The sequence below is a fragment of the Chionomys nivalis genome, chromosome 2 (assembly GCF_950005125.1).
Source record: "Chionomys nivalis chromosome 2, mChiNiv1.1, whole genome shotgun sequence".
NCBI classification, from domain to species: Eukaryota; Metazoa; Chordata; class Mammalia; order Rodentia; family Cricetidae; genus Chionomys; species Chionomys nivalis.
This window is the reverse complement of record NC_080087.1, coordinates 12,978,345-12,998,887: the sequence shown is the minus strand read 5'-3', so window position 1 is coordinate 12,998,887 and position 20,543 is coordinate 12,978,345. Positions and strand designations below refer to the sequence as shown.

At 48.5% G+C, this 20,543-nt stretch overlaps 1 protein-coding gene across 4 annotated transcripts in view; it reads left to right on the top strand.

Annotated features, from left to right (window-relative positions):
• Arid1b (AT-rich interaction domain 1B) overlaps nucleotides 1-20,543 on the top strand; it is a 357,367-nt gene that overhangs the window by 291,614 nt on the left and 45,210 nt on the right. For all 4 annotated transcript variants that reach the window (XM_057757693.1, XM_057757703.1, XM_057757684.1 and 1 more), the window contains 2 exons: nucleotides 4,427-4,606; nucleotides 16,861-17,188. In XM_057757693.1, the coding sequence (XP_057613676.1) occupies nucleotides 4,427-4,606; nucleotides 16,861-17,188 (508 nt within the window). The remainder of the gene's footprint in view (nucleotides 1-4,426; nucleotides 4,607-16,860; nucleotides 17,189-20,543) is intronic.

Sequence of the window (20,543 nt, the reverse complement as noted above, 5' to 3'; positions counted from 1 at the left end):
GCAGGTGTTTGTGAGGAATGTAGCTGTGTACAGGCCCAGAGGCAATTCATTTACGTAGGAAACTCCTTGTGTGTGAGAGAGAGAGATGTAAGTTTTATCTTCATGGGCATTTCTAATGAACATTCTTCTGTATAATACAGATAATTGCCTAATCCAGCGCTTTGTCCCACATTTGCATTTTCTCCTGCTAGGTACTTGGTTGGGACATGTGATTCTTTACTACATACAGTGGCTTGGTGCAGAGGCTTTTCATCCTCAACTCTCTAAGCTTCCCTTGCTGGAAAGTCTGGCTTGTAGCAGCAACGCTTCACACCTTGTACAAGTACAGCTGTGCTCTCCCAGCTGTCAGGTTTCCTGTTCTCCACTGTCACAAACTGCCATTCTGTAATAACTTCCTAAAAGCAAAATACAGGCAAATAAACAGTAACACCATAAATAGGCAGAAACATTTTTATTGAAATTTGATTTTTTTTCCTTTTGAGGGAGAAGAAATGCGTACAATGCCCATTTCTTCTGTGAAGATTTAAAATAATAGTGAAAACAATTAAATGACCAAGTCCAAAGAACTTGCAGGTATAGCCCCTCCCCCTCCCCCAGGAGACAACAAATATGACTGACTAAAATGACAGAGAGCTAACTAGAGCTGGCCTGCCGGGCCACTGTTGAGCCCCTAAGATGAGAAGGGGCATGCAGAGCTTAGGAGTCTAGTTGGCATCTACACAGCAGACCTTGACACCAAACTAGGCCCAACCATGCTGCCGTGACCCAGACCACCCTCCTGCTGACTACTTGAGGACAGGCTAGTTGCTCTTAGTGGTGTTTATTGGGAGCTGATGGGGCTAGGTCTTCTTATGGTGGCTTTCTCCTCACAGCGTGTCTGTCCCCACGTCACAAATAGGGAAACAAATCATAAACAGGTACGTGCTGTTCTAGATTTAGACAGAGGGAAAATACCTCTTTCTCAAGCAACTTCTGCTCACTTTTCACCAATCTCTTTAGAAGATGATGTCAATATTCCGTAACTGTTAAAAATTGAACGTCCTGGGACTTGGGAGTGTAACTCAGTGGTATACGCCTATCATGCACCAGGTCCCGGGTCCTAGTCCCAGCACTGGGGGGGGGATGGGGGACGACACAATAGAAGTGTTCTTTAGTAGGATTCCTGTTGGTGGCTAGCTGTGAGTCTGTATCGACTGATATATCACTCTGTGAGTCTCTGGCTGGCCTTGCCACTCTAAACACCACTCCCCTTCAGTCCTTTCTTTATTCTGCACATTGCAGCAGCATTAGCTTGAAAAGTGTGCCAGGTCCTGTCCCTTTGCTATCATGGCATCATCTGGCCAGTGCTGGTATTCGAACCAAGAGTCCAGCTCTCTGCAGATCGCAGGGCAGGCTGTAAGCCCTGTGCAGTTGGGAGGTCGCTGCTGTCTGCAGGAGACTGTCAGAAGACAGTAGCTGATACGTACAGACGACAGGAGTACGGGATCCTAAAGGAGCCCGGAGCAGCATTCATTCAAATTCACTCACGAGAAGTAAAGTAGAAAGTGCAGCGCAGCCGCACACTGTAGAGCTCCTGAAGAGCGCGCCGAAGCAGTGGCTGCCCTAGCAGGAGACTCTGGTGGGAAGCAGAACAAGTGCGTTGCTTCCCAGGACATGCCCTTCCCAAACCCCTTGGAATGTTCACACACCTGAGTCCCCAGGTGGTAAGCATCAGCTTATCCTTTGTTGATGGATGCTGCGTCCCAGAGTCAAAAGGCGTCCTTGGCGATGTATAGACCAGGAATTCACCTTTCATCTTGCAGGACTCTCCCATGCTGACTCTTTTGAACCTTACAGGAGTCTTTAAGAGGAGGCAACTGGGGCCCCAGAGAAATTATGTAAAGTTGCAAGGATAGTAGCACTGCAATAAATTCATTTACATATCTAACCAACTAGATTCTGAACTGAAGACACAACCCTGGGAGCAGGCTTTCTGTCCCCAGCCCAGCAGTTAGTTGGTGATTGCTGAGATAAAGTTCTGTGCTTGAGCACAGACACCTGCACAGTTGAGGGACAGCTGAATGCTGAAAGGGCCAGCATGGCAGCGCTAACCAGCCACGAGGGAAGTGGTCGCACACAGCCCCGTGGAGCTGAAGCGCCTTTTCTGTTAGCCAGGACGCTGTCTGAAAACCTGGAGGATTTCCTAGGAAAGCTCGGATACGGCATCGTGGAACATCTGAAGATGCAGTCATTTAAAGTAATGTCAGTGCCCTGATTCCCGCTTGTTTTCAGATTGGCAAAGCAAACATTTTCTCTGATGATTTCTATCTAGGAGCTGCCAATTGAGCCCAATTTCATAAGATTCCTTTTTATAAATAAATTAGATGGATAATAAGAAGCTCTCCTCGCTTTCACTGTATGACTCTTTAGGCAGAAGCCGTGTTAGAAGAGCTCATTTTGTTCTCAGGAAATGTAAGCCCAGGCCTCTGATACCTGGTGGTTTTGCTTTCCTGCACTTAACTGCCTTCCTGCTGGCCTATCTTTCCCTGCAGCTGCGGAGGCCCCACTCTGGGTTCAGCTCTGAACAGGCATACCTGCCTCTCCCCAGCCAGAGTCCCCACTGAGGAATGTGAGCATTCTTCCCCAACACGCTTGCGATGGCGACCTGTCTCAGGTTGCCTTTTGTCAGTGTGCTACTTTGAACACATACTTCTATTGGCCTAGGCTGCTCAAGGGGGTATTGTTTACTTTGTATTTCTGCAGAATTTAAGCATATGGTTTCTTGGTGCATTTAAAATGTCTGTTTATCAAGAACCTACTGTGTTATGCTCGGCAGCATCTTGGACATCCATCCAGTTATTCAGAAAGCAGTTTAGGTCATCAGCCACAGTCCCACCTGTGTGTGACTCCCAGTACAGGGAGTACACCAGGTGCGTGCTGTCCAGGGAGATCCAGCCTGCATTGGGTCATAAAAGGGTGTGGGATGCATCCCGTTTGCCACAGACAGGCTGAGGTGTTGAGTGAGATGTGATCTTTGGTTTTTGTTTTGTTTTGTGGCATTTCTTAGGAAGAGAAGGAATAAGTGAGCTAAAAACAGTCTAGTGGCTGGAGAAAGACTCCTTGGAGCTTTTCTTCCACACATGGAGAAGTCTCTAGATACCAGAGAGCACATGTCAGAGCCAGGCAGAGGCTGGAACCCTGGGGCAAGCTGGCAAGCTGAACTAGCTGGAACTGCTAAGCCTGGGTTCAACGAGAGACACTGCCTTGTAAATACGATTGAGAGTGGGCGAGGATGACACCCGATGGCAACTTCAGCCGTTCACATGCATGTGCAGTAGGTGCACCCACACGCATGTGAACATGCATGTACATACCACATAGGTGTGTCGAAATGATGTTGCACATAGAGGTGATGAAACAGACTTGGAAGGCATCGGAGAGAGTGGGAAAGGTGGTCCAGCTTGCGGCTGGGCTGTCGGAACGCAGTAGAAGGACGTGCACGTGAAGAGACTTCTAAGAAGTAGAGACGGGACAGAATTCGATTTTGTTGAAGGACGGCGCTTGATACAATCTTCTGGGATGGACAAGAAGGCCGGCAGATAGACATGACAGCAGAGGGAGAGAAGCTGTGTCAGTGGGGTCCACATAAGGGACCCCCATCAGACGGTGTATTGCAGGCCTCCGTGCTGCGGGAAGCTGTGAAGGGCTTCGTGCCAGTGAAGGGTTTGTCTGGTACCTCTCTTTAGTCCTGAACGTTAGCTCTTATGGCTTTGTAGTAATGACCTAAGAGGAGGGGCTTGAATAGTTAGACCAATAGCAGGAGGCAGGCTTTGCAGAACTGGGACTGAAAAGGTGAGCCAGTGTGCAACAGGGAGAGGGGACTGTTGACAGAAGCGGCTGGGCCTGTGCTGACATCACAAGGTGGGACTGTGGCTGGCAGAGCAGATTCTGGTCCTGTGGTGACGTCACACACAGGTATAACTGGATGGCAGAGCAGATTCAAGGGTGAAAGTTGGAAACTCTGCTGAGGTGCTAAACCCAATGGGCCGGCTCCCTGCAGCGCACTGTGAGCTGGCTCCTCATGGGTGCTCAGGCTGTCAGGAGGAAAGCCGAGGGTGCAAGGGAAGGTGCTCCGGTGCTGTAGATCTGTGCCCCACAAAGAAGGCACGGAGCCCATCCTGTCCTGGAATGAGCAGCAGATGCCCTGCTTTGATTGTTCTGTCTATGGGCCCATCTACAGAGGAGGTAGTGGTGACTTCCTCTTCGCCCCCATGGCACTCTCCCAGATCTTCCACCCTGGATTTGAGATGTCTTTGGGTGTTTCTCTGGGGGAGTCAGGAGGTCCCAACCCTCTCCCCATCTACCTTCTATAGGATCCCACGGATTCTTTGTGTATACAAAAATGATAAGACACCTGCGTGACTGTTTCTGTTTGTTTCCCATGTAGGTTTTATGGGAGGCACACAGAGAAACCCCCAGATGTCTCAGTACGGACCTCAGCAGGCAGGACCATCCATGTCACCCCACCCTTCTCCTGGGGGCCAGATGCATCCTGGAATCAGTAACTTTCAGCAGAGTAACTCAAGTGGCACTTACGGTCCACAGATGAGCCAGTATGGACCCCAAGGTAATGTATGTAGGCAAAGCATTCTCCGAATGCATGGTGGTGGGAGGAAGGGTTTGTTAACATGCTCATCAGGGCTTTACTGGTATAAACAGGCCTTGCAATTCTGTTGTTTGCTAAGGCAGGTGGTGAAGTTAATCAAAGCCATGATGGTAGAAAGTACAGCCACTGTCCTAGCATGTCGGGCTTGGACTCTGGGTGCATGCTCACATAGGAACGGTGCAGACCGGGTCCCGGGATGTAGCTCCAAGTGCTGGTGAGGAAAGGCACAGCCACATCCTCAGAATGTCTCCTGTTTAAATTGGCCATTCGTGTACCTGCCAGTTCTTACAGCACACACACACTGGTAGCCTCTCCACCATCAGGACCACAAGCTGCCTGCTCGGCAGGGTGCCTCCAGTCCAGGGCCTAGTCTTTCCTCCGGTGCTACAGAAGATACACAGTAGCTCCCACTATCCTGACCCTTGCATCCTCACGGAACACAGGCTGACACGGATGCGGTCTGGGGATGGGAATGCACAGAGCCGTACCACATGCAGTCTCTGTGCTGCCTTGCTGAAGTGTCAGGCCTGTGCAGAGCCCTGTTTGCCACGTCTTTAAAACTGACACGTGTATTTTGGAGTCACTTTTGGTAGTAAGACATTTAAAGTATCGTGCCTGAATTATATTTAGTGTACTAAAATTAGACATTAGTGGATGATTTGGGTAGACTGATATAATCTGGTATGGTTGCTTGGAAAACCACGTATCTGAGGATTCCAGGAACATTCTGAGTTAAGACAAGTGCCCCACAAGATGGGCAGTGGCTTCTCCCCACAGCCAGAGCTGAGCCTGCCCACGGGAAGCTGCATCTCGTTGGGATCTGTGTCTGTGGAATAAACAAACCAAGGCTCCCAGAGCCTGGCCAGCCCATGAGGCCCTCTGAGGGTCAGCAAGTGTCCTGAAGGCCTGGAGACCCTGGCTTGTCCAGGAGCAAGTACTTCTCATCTGCAAACAGTGACTCACCAGTGTCTTACCTTGAAGCCCCGTCTCTAAAAGATGTTAGGTATTGTCGATGGGACAGTTTCTTTACCTCATGTTTCTTTATTGTGCCTATCTTCCAGCTACTTCTGTTGCTGGGAGAATATGAGACTACCCCAGTAACCCTTTCCAAATGGCCCCCTTCCTGCCTTGTTTATATGAATGTGGGTAGGGTGGGCAGAACCTTAGGGTTTGCTATGACTGACCTCATAGCATGTCGTGAAGTCTTCCATGCTGCTAATACAGCAAGCTTAGGAGCAATGAGGAGCCCGGTTCGCAGCTGAGCTGAGGTGGACCCTGTGGGAGCCCACCTGCCCACTCCCTTACCAGGCCTGCATGGGCTCTCACAAGCAAAACTGGGCTCCTTAGCTGTCATAGAAAGAAGCTTGGGCAAGTGTTTGTAAATTCTGTAGTTACAAAAGTTGTGGGCCTTTCCTGAGATGTATTTGGACAAGGCTGGAGCCATGTTCTCAGAACTGGGGCTACTGAGGGTCTCAGCCTTGACCTCAAACCATGTGGGCTTCATGCAGGCTTCACACATGAGCTCTGTGCTTGTGATTCCTTGGATCCTCTGAGGAGTGCCATGTGTGTAAGACGTAAGCTCTGCTATAGCAGTTGAGATCGGGGAGGCCATTGCTGAGAAACGGATTTCTGTTTTCGACAGTCCCTTCATCTCTCCAAGTCACTGCATTGAACTACCCTTCATTTCAGAACACTGAGCCAGGCAAGTCCGCCCTCACACAAACTGCTCTGTGTCACAAACCCTTCCTGTGACTTCCTTCTCCCCCAGAAGGAACATGTTTATATCACCTTGGAAGGAAGTTGCTTCCTGGTCTGGCATTCTATCTCTTTGCTTCTGTTCGAGGGTCTTTCCCACAGCACAGCCGCTGGATCCTTGCACAGCGGGGGTATATCGTCAGGAAGGCATTTTGTGGGTTTTTCAATGCAAGATGAAGTCAGAACAATCTGAAGCAAGGGTGGTGTTCCACTCTAGGTCCTCTGTCCAGCCTCGCCATCTCAGGCCTCTGACCGAGCCTTCTTCCTGTGTGGCATCAACACCATGATCCACCCCGAGCCACGGCCCCACCTCAGGTCCCACACTGGCACTAGTGGTCTTAAACCAATGTCCAGTCTCTGCACATGTTCAACCCTAGGTCCTGCCTTGTCCTAGCAAGCACTAAGGGATAGGACCTGGCGTGTTCAGGTCAGGGACTGCCTGCCTATGCGTTCCTCCTTGGCACTCCCGTGAGACCTCTAAAGGAGGGTTCTCCTTCTTCATCCTAAGCTTTTAAATTACTGGTAAAGCAGCTCTAGTGTCTTCTTGTTCTAGGTCACAGTCAGAAAGACACCACTGTGCAGGACAGGTCCCTAGTCTCAACCCTCAGTCTGTTCTTATGACTACTTTATGACTAGGGTTCATTTGTTTTAAGGGGAAGACACTTTATAGCTTCTTTGGCTAACCTATTTTATCGTCAGAGGTAGCAGCTCCCAAACTGTTAGTAGCCAAGGAAGCCAGGGCCACATGTGGTTGCTCACGCCTGTAATCTCAGCATTTGGGAGACAGAGGCAGGAAGATCACTGTAAATGGGAGGCCAGCCTAGGCTACTTAGTAAGATACTGTCTGGAAAAAACGAGAACAAAACAAAACACCGACCAGTTGTGCGCCACTGAGGGCGGGGTCACATCCTGAGCAGTGTCCACCTTTGAGCCAGGAGAGCGGTTTTTCTCCGCATCTCTAAGGTGCACACTCGTCTTCATGCAGACTGCCGGTCTGTTCTGAATGAGCCAGTCAGCACTTTGCAGATGAGAAAAGCGGACTTTGGCAGGCTGGCCTGTGTACCCATCATCGCCACAGGTAGGACCAGGCTGAGTGATTGCAGCGGCCACTCCATGGCTACCAGCTACCAGCTACCCCTCCCAGGTCTCAGGCTCCTTCTTCATTGTGTGCTCATTCCGTGAGTGTGGGGGAGATAAAGACTGACTTCTTCCCTTCAAGAACTAAGACCATCTTGGAACTTTAGGAATGCGAAAGTCCCAGAAACACTAAGGGCACTGACAAGTGTGCCGATTCACAGCTATAATCCCAGCACTGAGGAGCTGAGGCAGGAGGATTGCTGCAAGTTTAAGGTCAGCTCAAGGGTATAGAGTGACTCTCTGACTCAAAAAAAAGTTAATTAAAATTTAAAAACATAATGAAGAAGGAATATGAAGGAGATTAGAGAAATAATTCCTATGATTTACAGAAGGGAAGGGTGTTAGACATACAGCATGTTGCCTTAAAATTGAATTATTAAGTATTCAAATAAGATGAAACCAAGCTAAATGTGTAAAAGTGTTTAATTACAGCATAGTCTATGAACTAGCACTTCCCTACCTTCAAGCAAACACATGTAATAACTACCCTTGCAAAGTGTTTACGAGGAGAGAGGGCCTCGGGGACTCACTTCTACAAATAGAAGGGAATTATGGAATTAGCGTTAATTATTAATGATGAATTTGGGGGAAAGAGGGCAGAAATCGGTCTGATCTCCATAGCTGCCTGCTTCTTCCTGAGGAAAGCATCTCACACTGACCATCCTCGGACACTTTTCAGCTTGGGTCCCTAACCCAAAAGCAAGGGTCCGGCCTCGGTTTGCAAGGCATCTGGAGTCTGCACGGGCTGCAGCTGTCTCCGCTTTCTCCAGTGTAAATCTGAGGACATGGTCTGGGGAGCTGTAATCATCAGTTACTTTGGAAAAGGTGTCTTCAGAAAGGTTTCAGGGGGTTGCTTTAACGCGATGAGACACCATCTGAGTCCTGGACTTTTCCTTCTTATCTCAAATTCAGCCAGATCAAGTTGTGAATGGTGTTCAGGTGGAGTGAGTGCTGCTCCAGGACTGTGAATTGCATGGTAATTTAGCAACTATTTCAGGTCCAGGGATTTGAGGTGTAAATGTCAGAAGCTGTCCTCCTGCTAACTGTTGAGAGTCCCACGTGGATGCCCAGTGTCACCGTGACCCAGGGCTCCCATCCTTTAAGTTCCATTGAGTCTGAAGACTCAGTGCATTCCCCCCCACCCTGCACCAACTCTACTGGAGACTGGCACAGCCTGGTTAGCCTTCCAGACGCTGTCTCTGTGCGGGGCTTCCCGTCATGCCCCTCCCTTGTAGGCAGAGGCTGCTTATTTATTTTCTGGTTGCCCAGACCTGAAATAATCACTCAGAAACTATATTAATTGCAACACTGCTTGGCCAATGACTCTAACATATTCCTAGCTACATCTTACATCTTAAATTTACCCATTCCTTTTATTTTGTATTTTACCACAAGGCTCATGGTTTACTTGTAAGGTTCCTGGGCATCTGTCTCCTTAGGCAGCTACATGGCATCTCTTCAACTCTGCCTTCTCTCTCTCTCTCTCTCTCTCTCTCTCTCTCTCTCTCTCTGTGTGTGTGTGTGTGTGTGTGTGTGTGTGTGTATCTTTTCCAACCTGGCTATATTCTGTTACTCTGTTGGCCAAAAGCAGCTTCTCTATTAACCACTGGTAATAAAACATATTCATAGCATAGAGGGAATCCCACATCACTTCCTTCATTTCCCCTTGAAACAGCTGACAATATGCTTGTTGTGCTAACCTTTGACACTGGACAAAAGGATTCATTCCACATTCTAACCATTTGGTTCCCATTAAAGGAATATTCTAATCCTCAATCTTACTAAGGAGAAAACCAAATTAGGTCATTGTATTGCCAGAGTGGTTAGTGTAACCAAGTCATATCTGGATGCTCAAATGTAGCCTTCATATAAGAGAATTTAACATGGATGTCTCCTAGTCTGATTATTACCATGATTTGATCAAATCCTATAAATTGGAAATTTGCAGTGAAAATTAACTTACAATGAAAACTACATAAAGCCGCTCTACAGTTGACTCCTGTGAAACTCCTGGTTCCCCCTGTAATGAAAGCCAGCGGTGTTGGCTTACATCTCACGGGTCACTAAGAATGTTCCTAGTAGCCTTTCAGGGGGATTCCATAGGCTGCAGCCAGTGGAGCAGATACCTCCTTACCTCCTCCTGCATCCTCTGTCCCTGGTGCCTGGTGCCTGGTGCGGCCCCTCTGGGCCCAAGGAAGACATGAAGTTCTGCGGTGTGCGGCAGATGTGTCTCTTACTCTCGGGGGGGGGGGCTTGTTTATTGTTATAGAGATGTCCCCCATAGCTTGGGGGTTGCGGTCTTTAAATACTCCTCCATGTCACTGTTTACTCCCCTGTCATCTCTGAGGAGTGCACCGGAGTCTGTACATCAGGAAGGCACATAATGTGCTGCTGTTTCTGCTGCTCACTGTTTCCGAACTCACAATGGAAGAGATTTTTGTCTCACTGTGCTTTGTCAGGCATCCGGAAGTCCCTGCCGTTGTAAAATGTGTGCCCCGTTGTAACGGTAATGAGGAACTGCCATTATTACTCCGTCCATAGACCACGTGCACACCAGGTTTACCTGATGGCAGCCTGGCATCTGGTTGTCCCCAGGTGTCCCCAGGGTCTTTTCCCTTGAGTTCCGGGAGAAGCAGTGAGTGACTCACTGCCCTTTGCGCCCCTCGCACTCTGTAGCGGTCACTGTTTCATTTCCTTCGTAGTCCTCACCGGGAGACATAGTCTGTGTCCCTTTGTTGGCACACCTCTGCTCTCCGCCTTTGTTCACTTCCGGGCACCTGGCACAGGGCCTGGCATTTGAGAGCCTCTGAGGAACAATTTCTCAACAGCTGAGCAGACATGGCCGCCTGCCTTGTATGGGTGCTTGGTGGGTGGGCTCTGCAGTGCCTGCGGCCATGTCTTGTATTGTGCCCAAACTGTGGAAGGAGAAACTAAGGCTCATTCTTTGCCGTTTCTATATTTTATGTAATGAGCTTGCTTTACTTTGTAATTAGTTTTTTTTTTTTTTAGAGAACTTATTAACACATGCAGGGGGTGGGGGAACCTTCCTAAAGTTGGGACTGACACTGTAGTGACCAGCAGTGTAGACTGAGGACAAATAGTACGGTTTAAAGAAGTGTCAAATGCATATTGACCTGGAGAAAGCAAGAAGCCTTGTATACCGGTGCAAAACACAGACCATTATTCTCTCAAATAGTAGGATTTAGTAAGGTCAGTTATCTTTGATTTGCAACCTCTATTTGTGGTCTCCTTAACTACTTTATCTGTGACCCAAAAAAGATTGTATGGTCCCAGTAGGAAGAGGAGTTTTGTGGGGGTTTTATATATCTAATTTTTGTTGTTATTAATACAGAAAAGATTTTACCAGTAAGTCACATAAGAAAAGACTTAGTTATCTCTTGTGAACAAAATGAAAATTAAAGCCATGGAGAATTCTGCCTCGTGTCTGTTAGAATGGCCGGGACTTTTGAACAGTTGACAACATCAAGTTCTGGCTGCCATCAGTAGCTGTCGTACAATACCCAGTGTCCACGTGCTCAAAGCACACAGCATCCTGTCAGCTAAGCACCCACTTACTCTGGATCCCAGCTCTCTCTCCTAGAATGCCCGGGAAGTGAGACGAAATGCATCCATACCGAGTTCTGTTCACAACCGCCAAATCCAAATCAGTCCACGGCATGTGCTGAGTCAGGAGTGTGTAAAAGGGAGCTCTGTGTCATGCTAACAGTGTTCTGTGTCCTGATTGCACCGGTAGTTACTGAACTGCATATGCTTGTTATTATATATATCTCAATGCCCATGACTTCATGTAGAGGACTGCCGTTAAAATGGGAAACACTCAGTGAGCAAGGTAAATGCATGATTAACCCTAATCATAAATACCTGTATTTATTTCATGTATGTGAGTGTTTGCCTGCATGTATGTGAGTGCACCCGCCTCGTGTATGCCTGTTGCCCACAGAGGTCAGGAGACCTCTTTTTCTTTGGAACTGGAATTTACAGGTTGTGAGCTGTTAGGAACCAAACCCAGGTCCTCTGCAAGAGCAATAAGCGCTCTTAACCAGGAAGCTACCTCGCCAGCCCCACAAATGTATTTTTTTATAGCATATAGCGACTCATACAGGTCGTTTCTATCCAAGATAGAAGGTTTAAGTTCTGAAGCGTATCATATTTTATCCTTCTTGGCATAGGAGAATAATACCGGTCCTTGTCCTTTGTAGCCAGGGCACAAGATCTCACATCAGAGCAGCAATACTCAATTTAAGAACAGGAACTTGGAGTATTGATTATGACTATCAGCTACCAACATGCTCGAGTCAGATTCAGAATTATCTGCAGCCCTCCTGAAATAATGGTGGTGACTTAAATAGCGTCTAGCTGCCACTTCCTCTGTGTGGTGCTTGAATGTCATCCTGCTGGGCTGAGATCTGAATTCATTCGTGACTGATTTCCCAACGCTGGTGTGCCAAGATGAACCCACTTGAAACCGGTGGGCTCTCGGACTTGGCTGCAGGAGCAGTCCAGCTGAGGTGGGCTGGCCCGGCATCTGCTGCCTTCATTGTGCCTAATGCTGCACCCATCTGTTTTCTGTCAGAGCCAGTGCCAACAAATTACTAATCTATTAGAGAACCATGGGATGAAGACTGCACTCCTCAGTCCTGGCCTTTCCTCTCACATTTTGCTTGGCTTACACATTTGGATTCTGTTTGCTGGAGCACAGATATGAGCTATAGTCTCCATAGAGTGGGGTGGGTCATGCCCTGCCCCATCCACTCATCTTTAAAGGTGGTAGGGAAGCGGCTCCAGTGTCCTGTGGCTCCCGATGGTAGCACTGCAGGCTCTGTCCCTTTAGCGTGGCATCTCTCTGATGACATTGCCACTGTGTGGGGAAGTTAAATAACTTGGAAGGGTCGTGCTGCCAGGCAGTGTCAGGAGGGCTCGGCTCTCCGTGCTAAGGCCTGTGCTTTACCCTGGAAGCCATTGGAGCCTCAGAAAGTGTGGTCATCTAGGCACATGGGTTTAGTGAGGAAGGCTTTTAATGCTTCAAGGAAGAGAAAGGGGACTGGGCCTCTATAATTAGACCAGCTCCCTAGACATGTGATTCTGAGTCAGCCCGACTGAAGCAAATAGAGTGAGAGCGGTAACCCCAATACAGGCTGCACGTCAGAGCCCCATGTCCCACACTAACCGTCCAGAGTCCTTCCGCTGAACCTGGAGCCCCAGTGCAAACCAGCCCCAGAGTCTACAAAGAATGAGAGCTTGGGGCAGGATACAGGACAGTCAGGAAGGCGGAGCCATTCTTTCTTCTGTGGATCTTCATCAGGATCCATCAGCTTTTTAGGTCCCCACTCCATAATGAGTCAGACCAGAATGGGAGTTCTCTGTCTTTTAGCACAGTAAACAAAGCCCAGTAAGGCCAGGAACTCTCTTCTCTATCTAGTAAAATGGCAGTAAGAGTGGAGTACAGTTAGCAGTGGCCATGTCTAGATGCTTGTTTTAAAGCAAGATTCAAGTGCCATTTTCTTTTTTTGTTTGTTTTTTTGAGACAGGGTAGCCCTAGCTGTCTTAGAACTCACTCAGGTTGGCCTCAAACTCACAGAGATCCACCTGCCTCTGCCTCCCAGAGTGCTGGGATTAAAGGTGTGTGTCACCACCGCAGGCTTCAAGTGTCATTTTCAAAAGGAAAGGGGCTTCTTCCCCAGGAGTCGGTCATCAGGTGTTGGAGGGGGCGAACTAATGTCCGAGTAATAGTGTGGGCCTGTGACCATTTGCTCGCACTGTAGATGAGTTCGGGTAAAAGCAAAGCCTAAAAGGAGCTGAGACAGAGATACTGCAGGATAGGGCTGTGACATCAGTGAGGGGAGGCAGAGTCACAGTGCCTGCTCATCGGGGAAAGCACCCATTGCACCAGCTTCCTGAAGACCCAGGAGAGTGCTACTCCTGCTGAGCTGGCCCTCTGCGGGCAGGTGACCCAGAAGTGGGACCCTGGAAACCACTTTAGAACTTTCTGGAAGAAGTTTTCAATTGTGAACAGTCTCCATGTATTTTAAGCCTTTGTTTAAGAACAGTGCGTGCTTGGTTATCTCTGCACATTCCTACTTTGCAGAGGTGCTGTGTGCGGGGACGGCCTGCCGTCGTCGGCCTGCCTCATAGTTATTGCATCTTTATGCCCCCTCCTCCGGGTCCTCAGGTTTTCGTCTCTTTATTGGAATCTGTTGTTGGACTTTCTTTTATTCTAGCCCCACGTCGGAACATGAAAATGGTGGTGGTTGTTTTTTCTCTTAGGTGCCTTGGCTCTTTTGGGGGCCCACCACCCAGCTCCCAAATAAATCACACATAGAGTCTCATTCTTTCTTATAAATGCCCGTCCTTAGCTTGGCTTATTTCTTGCCAGCTTTTCTTAAATTATCCCATCTACCTTTTGCCTCTGGGCCTTTCCCTTTTCTTACTTCTGAGTATCTTGCTTCCACTCTTACTCGGTGGCTGGCTCTGGGGCTGGGTGGCCAGGTGACTGCCCCTTCTTTTCTCGCTCCTTGATCTTTCTTGCCCCTTTTTTTTTTCTCCCAGAGTTCTCCTTCTATTTATTCTCTCTGTCTGCCAGCCCCGCCTATCCTTTTGCCTGCCTTGCTATTAGCGGTTCATTTCTTTATTAGACTATCAGGTATTTTAGACAGGCAAAGAATCACAGTTTCACAGAGTTGAACAAATGCAACATAAAAGAATGCAACACATCTTTGCATCACTAGAACAAATGTTCCTCAGCATAAACAAATGCAACACTCCTTAAAATAATGTTCTACAACAGGGACCCTTGGATCTGCCCACCCTCAGTCTTCATAATGGCATCCTGTTTACACTCCTGACTTGAGCCAGTGTAACAACTTATGGGCAAGACCCAGCACTGATCACCTTCAGGGATCAGCAAATTATTCCCTTTTGTTTGGGCTCTGTTTTGTAAAGACACACTTGTCAGAGCTGTGTGAGTATCTGCATGTGGCTGCTTTGGAGCTGTAAGCTGTATTGGCAGAATTGAGTAGTTGACCCCCAGTGCTTGAAATATTTACTCCCTGGCCCTTGGCAGATGTACTGTGCCAGTCCATGGCCTGCATGAACAGAGGCCTCCACCTCAGCAGTAAATAACAGCACATACTTCACAGACAGTTGAAGAAGAAAGCTCACCCACCATGCCCCTAGCAGCAGGTACCAGTGAGCCGAGAGTGTCTGACTTCCTGTGGTTATGGAGGTCAGTCAGCTTTGTGTGGATTTAAGAAACCTGTTTGAGCGTTATCCTGGCGTGGTCACATAAGCACTGAGGAGGCTGCATACAGTACACAGTGTTTTCCCTCTGAGCCACACTCTCAGCCTACCTGGGTCACCCCTGGCTCCCCAGTTGTTTGGGACAGGTAACTTGTCATCCCTGGGTCTTGAGTGTTCACCTTCAAAATGAGGGTCCCAGTGAAGACTTTCATGGGCATCCTGTAAGGAATCGAATTGTTTAGAAGAACTTGGAACTGAATGTAGCACATAATAATAGTAAGGGTTTTATTATTAGTCCATTTTTGTGTCTTCAGATGTGTGCACACTCAGGAATGTGACTCTCAGGCTGGCTAGCTCCAGCTGCTTCCCCTCCCAGCTCCATGTTGCCCCTCCTGCTTCCTGTGGACTGTCCCCTGACATCCCTGCTTGCTCCCCTTGGCATCTCCCCCATTCACCCAGCCAGCCAGGAAGTCATCCACCACGTTTTTTGTCAGGGGGACTTTATACCTGTGTGACAAACTTCCCAAGGATTGATTTAGGAAGAAAGCTGGAGACAGGTTTCCTAAGAGTCCCCAGTCAGTGCACACAGGGATTGTCCTGCCCCAGAGCCTGGCCTACATCAGCACTGGAGGTTTCTCTTCCCCTTCTGCGTGTATAGACAGAAGTCTGCACTCCTTCAGGATTCCTGGGCCTGCACCCCAGTCAGAATCACTCCCCTGCCACCATCGTGTGGTGTTGCTTTGGAGCTGTTTTCTCTGTCCCCTCCCCAACCACATACACCAGTGTGCACGCACCTACACAAATCTAAATCGGGAGCTCTCCCAGGGCAGCCACTTAACTTAATTCCCCTGTAGCTGGAGCAGTTTCTGGCATTTTTGTTGTGTGTTGTCATTAGGTGATGGGAGAATGTTCTAGAATTAGTCGGGACAGCTGAGAAAGTCTGTCCATAGACTATAGACACTTGTCTTTCTTACATTTGTTTCATTTCTGGGAGACAGCTTGTTTCGTTGGTAAATACATGGATTTTTCTCATCAGTTTGCAAGAGCTTCCATCCTGACCTCCAAGCTAGGGTTTTCTCATTTATAAACAGTGGTGTGTTTGGTTATTGGAGGATCTGGATTAACTCGGGGCAGAACACTTTAACCAGGTGTCTAGTGTGCCCTGTGGCTCCGCAGTTAACATCTGCTGTTCTTATTGAAGTGGCCATGCCAAGGTATGGTAGGAAGGCAAGCATGGGTGCAGTGCAGCTGGAGGCCCTGTGGGTGCCTTCCTCCCCTCACACCGCCATTCCCTGTGCCCATTGTCCTGCTAGGGTGACAGTGAGGACATAAGACAACCGCTCAGTCTTGGGATGAAAAAGGTTGGCGCCCACAACAGAACAGCCTTGTTGGATCTGTGCAGATGCACGTGACACCGTCCTGTGTGTTTATGTGGGGGGTCTTTGTCTACAGTCAGGTGGAGGTGGGATGTGGTAGGGGGGTCTCAGTGGCCCTCACCTGAAGGCTGTCTAACATTGTACTTCTGGGTGAGGTAGAAGATGTAAGGTATTCAACAGATTGGCGAGATTTGGGGCTGGGAACTCTTTGATTTTTTTTAGCAACAGTGACTAACTCTAAGGCCGTGGGCGTCTTAAGCAGATGCTCTACCGCTGGCCTGTATGATAGCCCTTTATTTTTTATTTTGAGACAGGTCTTACTATGGTGGTCAAGCTGTCCATGAATTATCCAAGTAGCCCAAGATGTTTTTGAATATGTGATCCTCCTGCCTCAGCTGCCCACGTAGCTGGGATTGCTAGCCCAAGAGTCCAGACAGCTTGGTGCACCATGCTCTAAGACTGGCTTCTATCCCAGTATCGCATAGTCCTTTGGGCTCTCTGTCACTGAGCTGGTTCTCCAGGTGCCTTGAGAATGCAGCCATGTCTGCACAGCAGGAAGTGCCAGGTGCAGAGCATGACCAGTGACCAGGGCCCCATGCTGGGCACTTCACTCTACAGAATGTATTTCCAGCAAATGCTTTCAAGAATGTTTAAATAAAAGGCTTTAACTTGTCTTTGCTTTTTGTCTAGGCAACTACTCCAGAACCCCAACATATAGTGGGGTACCCAGTGCAAGCTACAGCGGCCCAGGGCCCGGTATGGGTATCAATGCCAACAACCAGATGCATGGACAAGGGCCAACCCAGCCATGTGGTGCTATGCCCCTGGGACGAATGCCTTCAGCTGGGATGCAGAACAGACCATTTCCTGGAAACATGAGCAGCGTCACCCCCAGTTCTCCTGGCATGTCTCAGCAGGGAGGGCCAGGAATGGGCCCACCAATGCCCACTGTGAACCGTAAGGCCCAGGAAGCTGCTGCAGCTGTGATGCAGGCTGCTGCAAACTCAGCACAAAGCAGGTATGCCTCTGAGACAGGTCGGGCCGTGTGCCCACGTGACCGACACCAGCCGGTCCTCCCTTCAGTATTCCAGAGCAGCAGTGCTTGTGTTTGTGCGTGAGGCGAGGTCAGAGGGGTGACAGACAAAGCTTTCTTCCTACCAGGAAGGAATCTGAGTGGTGGGCATCCGCTGTGGGAGATGAGGAGCTTGTAACTAGTGCCTGTGACCGTAGCCAGGGAACCAACCGTGCCGTGCAAAAAGGAAATGTCTGCCCAGTTCCACTTTGATGAGTTTTAAGCAGAAAACACTATAGCCTAACTATTTAAAATCTACGGCATTGCAAAAGAAACAACATGCATTCACACACTTCAACATACAATTCGAATATGCACACTCATTTGCACGTGCACTTGCACACATACTCAAACATGTACAGTTTTACCATAAGATCTCTAGACAGTAGAAACTTTGGTCTGGTGTGGTAGCACACACTTTGATCCTATCGCTGGGAGGCAAGAGGTGGGCAGGATCCTGAGAGTTTGAGGGCAGCCCAGATTGCCATAGCAAGATCTGGGCCATTCAGGGATACATAGTGAGAGACCTTGTCTCAGACAAAAAAGAATCAAAATCTTGTGTATATGTGTGTACTGTGTGTTGATCTAAATAAGTATAAGTATGTGTGGGATTTTGTATTTTATTGTCTGAACATTTTTCTCTCCCAACCAAAATGTGGTTGTTAAAGTAAAAATAATATTTTAGACAGTTCAAGCTGGTTAAGCAAGGCTTTACCCTCTGTCCTTGGTTTTATTCTGAATTGTTAATATTAATTAAATATTTGACCTACCTCAAATGCCATAATTTTAAAATGTGTGAAGCAAAGATGAACTTGCTTTAAAAGTGTCAGATGCAGACCTGTCTTTCTAAAAAGCACACCAGAAGCTCTGGGCCGCAGGGTACCTGCAAAAGTTAGGAAAATTCTGACTTTTGTCAAAGAGTAATAAAAGCTAATTGTGTAAGCATGTATGTGTGTATCTCTGTGTGTGTTCAAATGTGTCTGTGAGTGTCCATGAACATGCATATGTTTAGATATGTCTGTGTGTACCTGAACACGCATGTGTTTAAACATGTCTGTGTGTATCTGAACACGCATGTGTTTAAATGTGTCTGTGTGTATTTGTGACCAAGCATGTATTTAGATGTGTCTGTGAACACTCGCGCGTGTTGAGAAGACGCTTCTTCCCCTCTGAAGCTGGTACTCTGGGCAAATATCTGAACACTGATGCATTTTCTCTGCAGAATTGAGTGGAAATCCTGCGTTCCTCCCTGTTCTCTTAGCTCTTTATGCGCACTTAAAACCTCCTGACCCCAAGTGTCCGCCCCCCAGCCTTGCATGTTTTCTGTGTTTAACCAAAGCCAGCGTCACATCCTCCCCCATTTAGGTCTCAGCTGTTTAAATGGTGGCCATTTGTTGATTTGATTTACCTCAAGTCAAAACTATACTTAACTGATAAATCGAGAGTAGCTATGAGAATATACTTTTCTCTCTCCCTGGCCCTTTCCTCCTCTGCTGAATTTCACAAAGCCCCACCCCAGGTAGCTCATGGCCCAGGCTAGGCTCCTTTCCCCCAGTCTATAAGCTCACACCGATGCGTGGAATGGTGTGGGCAGGGCCTCAGACTGGTGCTTCAGGACAAATTCACACAAGCTGTTGTTCAATCTTTCTTTAGACTACGTATGTTAAGTCACCTGTAATCCCAGCCACTCTGAGGCTAGAGGACGCCCCATGTTTTTTTCCCTAACTGTGGCAGCTGCCAGACTCCCTGATGCACCAGCCTTACCATTATGGGTAGGAAGCAACACCCCCAGGGCTTTCTGTGGGAGAGCTGGGCATTTGTCCCACGGCAGTGTGATGAAAGTCCTCTCTCTGTCTGGGTTTCACCTGCCTGCGTTCCTTCATGCCTAAGAAGGAAAGTAGAGCTGTTAACCTCCACAGAAGCGATGACATCTCCCACCCTGCCCAGTCCCCTTTGCTGTTGATGTTCTGTGGAGGAATCAGGGCTGTGTTGCCATAGCCAGGAGCCTGGATACTCCAACAGTAGAGCTGCTGGGCCCCGGGGCAGAGGAGAAGCCCGTAGTACCACTGAGCCTGCCCTGCCTGTTAGCCAGTAACTTCTGTTATCTCTTCCTCAAACGAGGCCGAGAACCATTGACCAAGGAAATTTGATGAAATAATCAAGAATTTTTTGCCATTCCACAGTGGCGTGTTCATCTTAATGTCAACACAGGAATTATAGACAGCAGCAAAATGGCCTTTCTTCCCCGCTGCAGTTGTGTCGCCGGTAAACTGCGCGTGTTACTGAGGGTTACTCAGCAATAATATTAGCATGTCATGTTGTGTGTGTTCATGAGATCCGCACATCCTTGACCTTGGCAATGAGGGACAGTGGAGATGGACCTCCTGCTGAGCGGGGGGGGGTAGATGCAGCCCTGCGAACAGTAACCTCGGCTCCGCTCTCATCCCTTCTCACCCCTGACTCCAGCTTTGGAGTAGTCTTCCCTTCCCTACACATCACTGCAGACAGCAAGAGCAAAGGGTCATTTGTCATGGAGAGTCATTAGTTCTGTAAGCAGGTTCTCACTGCACACCAACAAAGACTCCTGTGAACATAATCCGCAAGCTAAAGTAACTATAGAATGAGACAGACACGCTTATTCTTGGGAACCTGCTCTCCCAACCTTGCATTTTCCCATGGTTCCCTGGGGGTCGGCGCAGGAGTCTAGAGGAAGGTAAGGGTAGAGCAGAAAGGTGTTTGTCTTCCGCTGCTTGTCCTCTCCCGGCTCAGGAGTGCTGTTAGACCCACAAAGCCGCTCTGCCTGCGCCTTGCCAAGAAACATTAAGCAGCTGTGTAAAATGAATTTAAATGGCATGCATCAGAGTAAAATCTCTTCCACTGGGGCAGAAAATCAATGTTAGCTAACCAGCCTGAGAAGATCAACTCTGCTCCAGCCAGCAGCTTCCCGAGGGCTGCCGAGAAGACAGCACCTCCTCTTTAACAGAAAATGAGGAGGAGCAATGCGGGCGCTACTGTGACCTCCCCCACCTGGCAGAGGCTCTGTGCAACCCCTGCCTGCTGCCTGTGGAGTGCTTTTCATGGTTACAGTATCCTTTCTGAAAAAGAGAGAAATCCAAGTTTTGTTTCTATTTAGGTCACCCATCTGTCAGCTTTGCAGAGCACACACCCCTCCCCCTTCCCTTCCCCCATCCCGGTTTTCAGAAGGCCTACTCATCTGTGAGAGAGCACTGTGTTACAAGTCTCTGCAGCCCTCGCCAAGAGCCCTGGTTTCAGCATGATTTGCTGCCCTAGGCAGCAGACT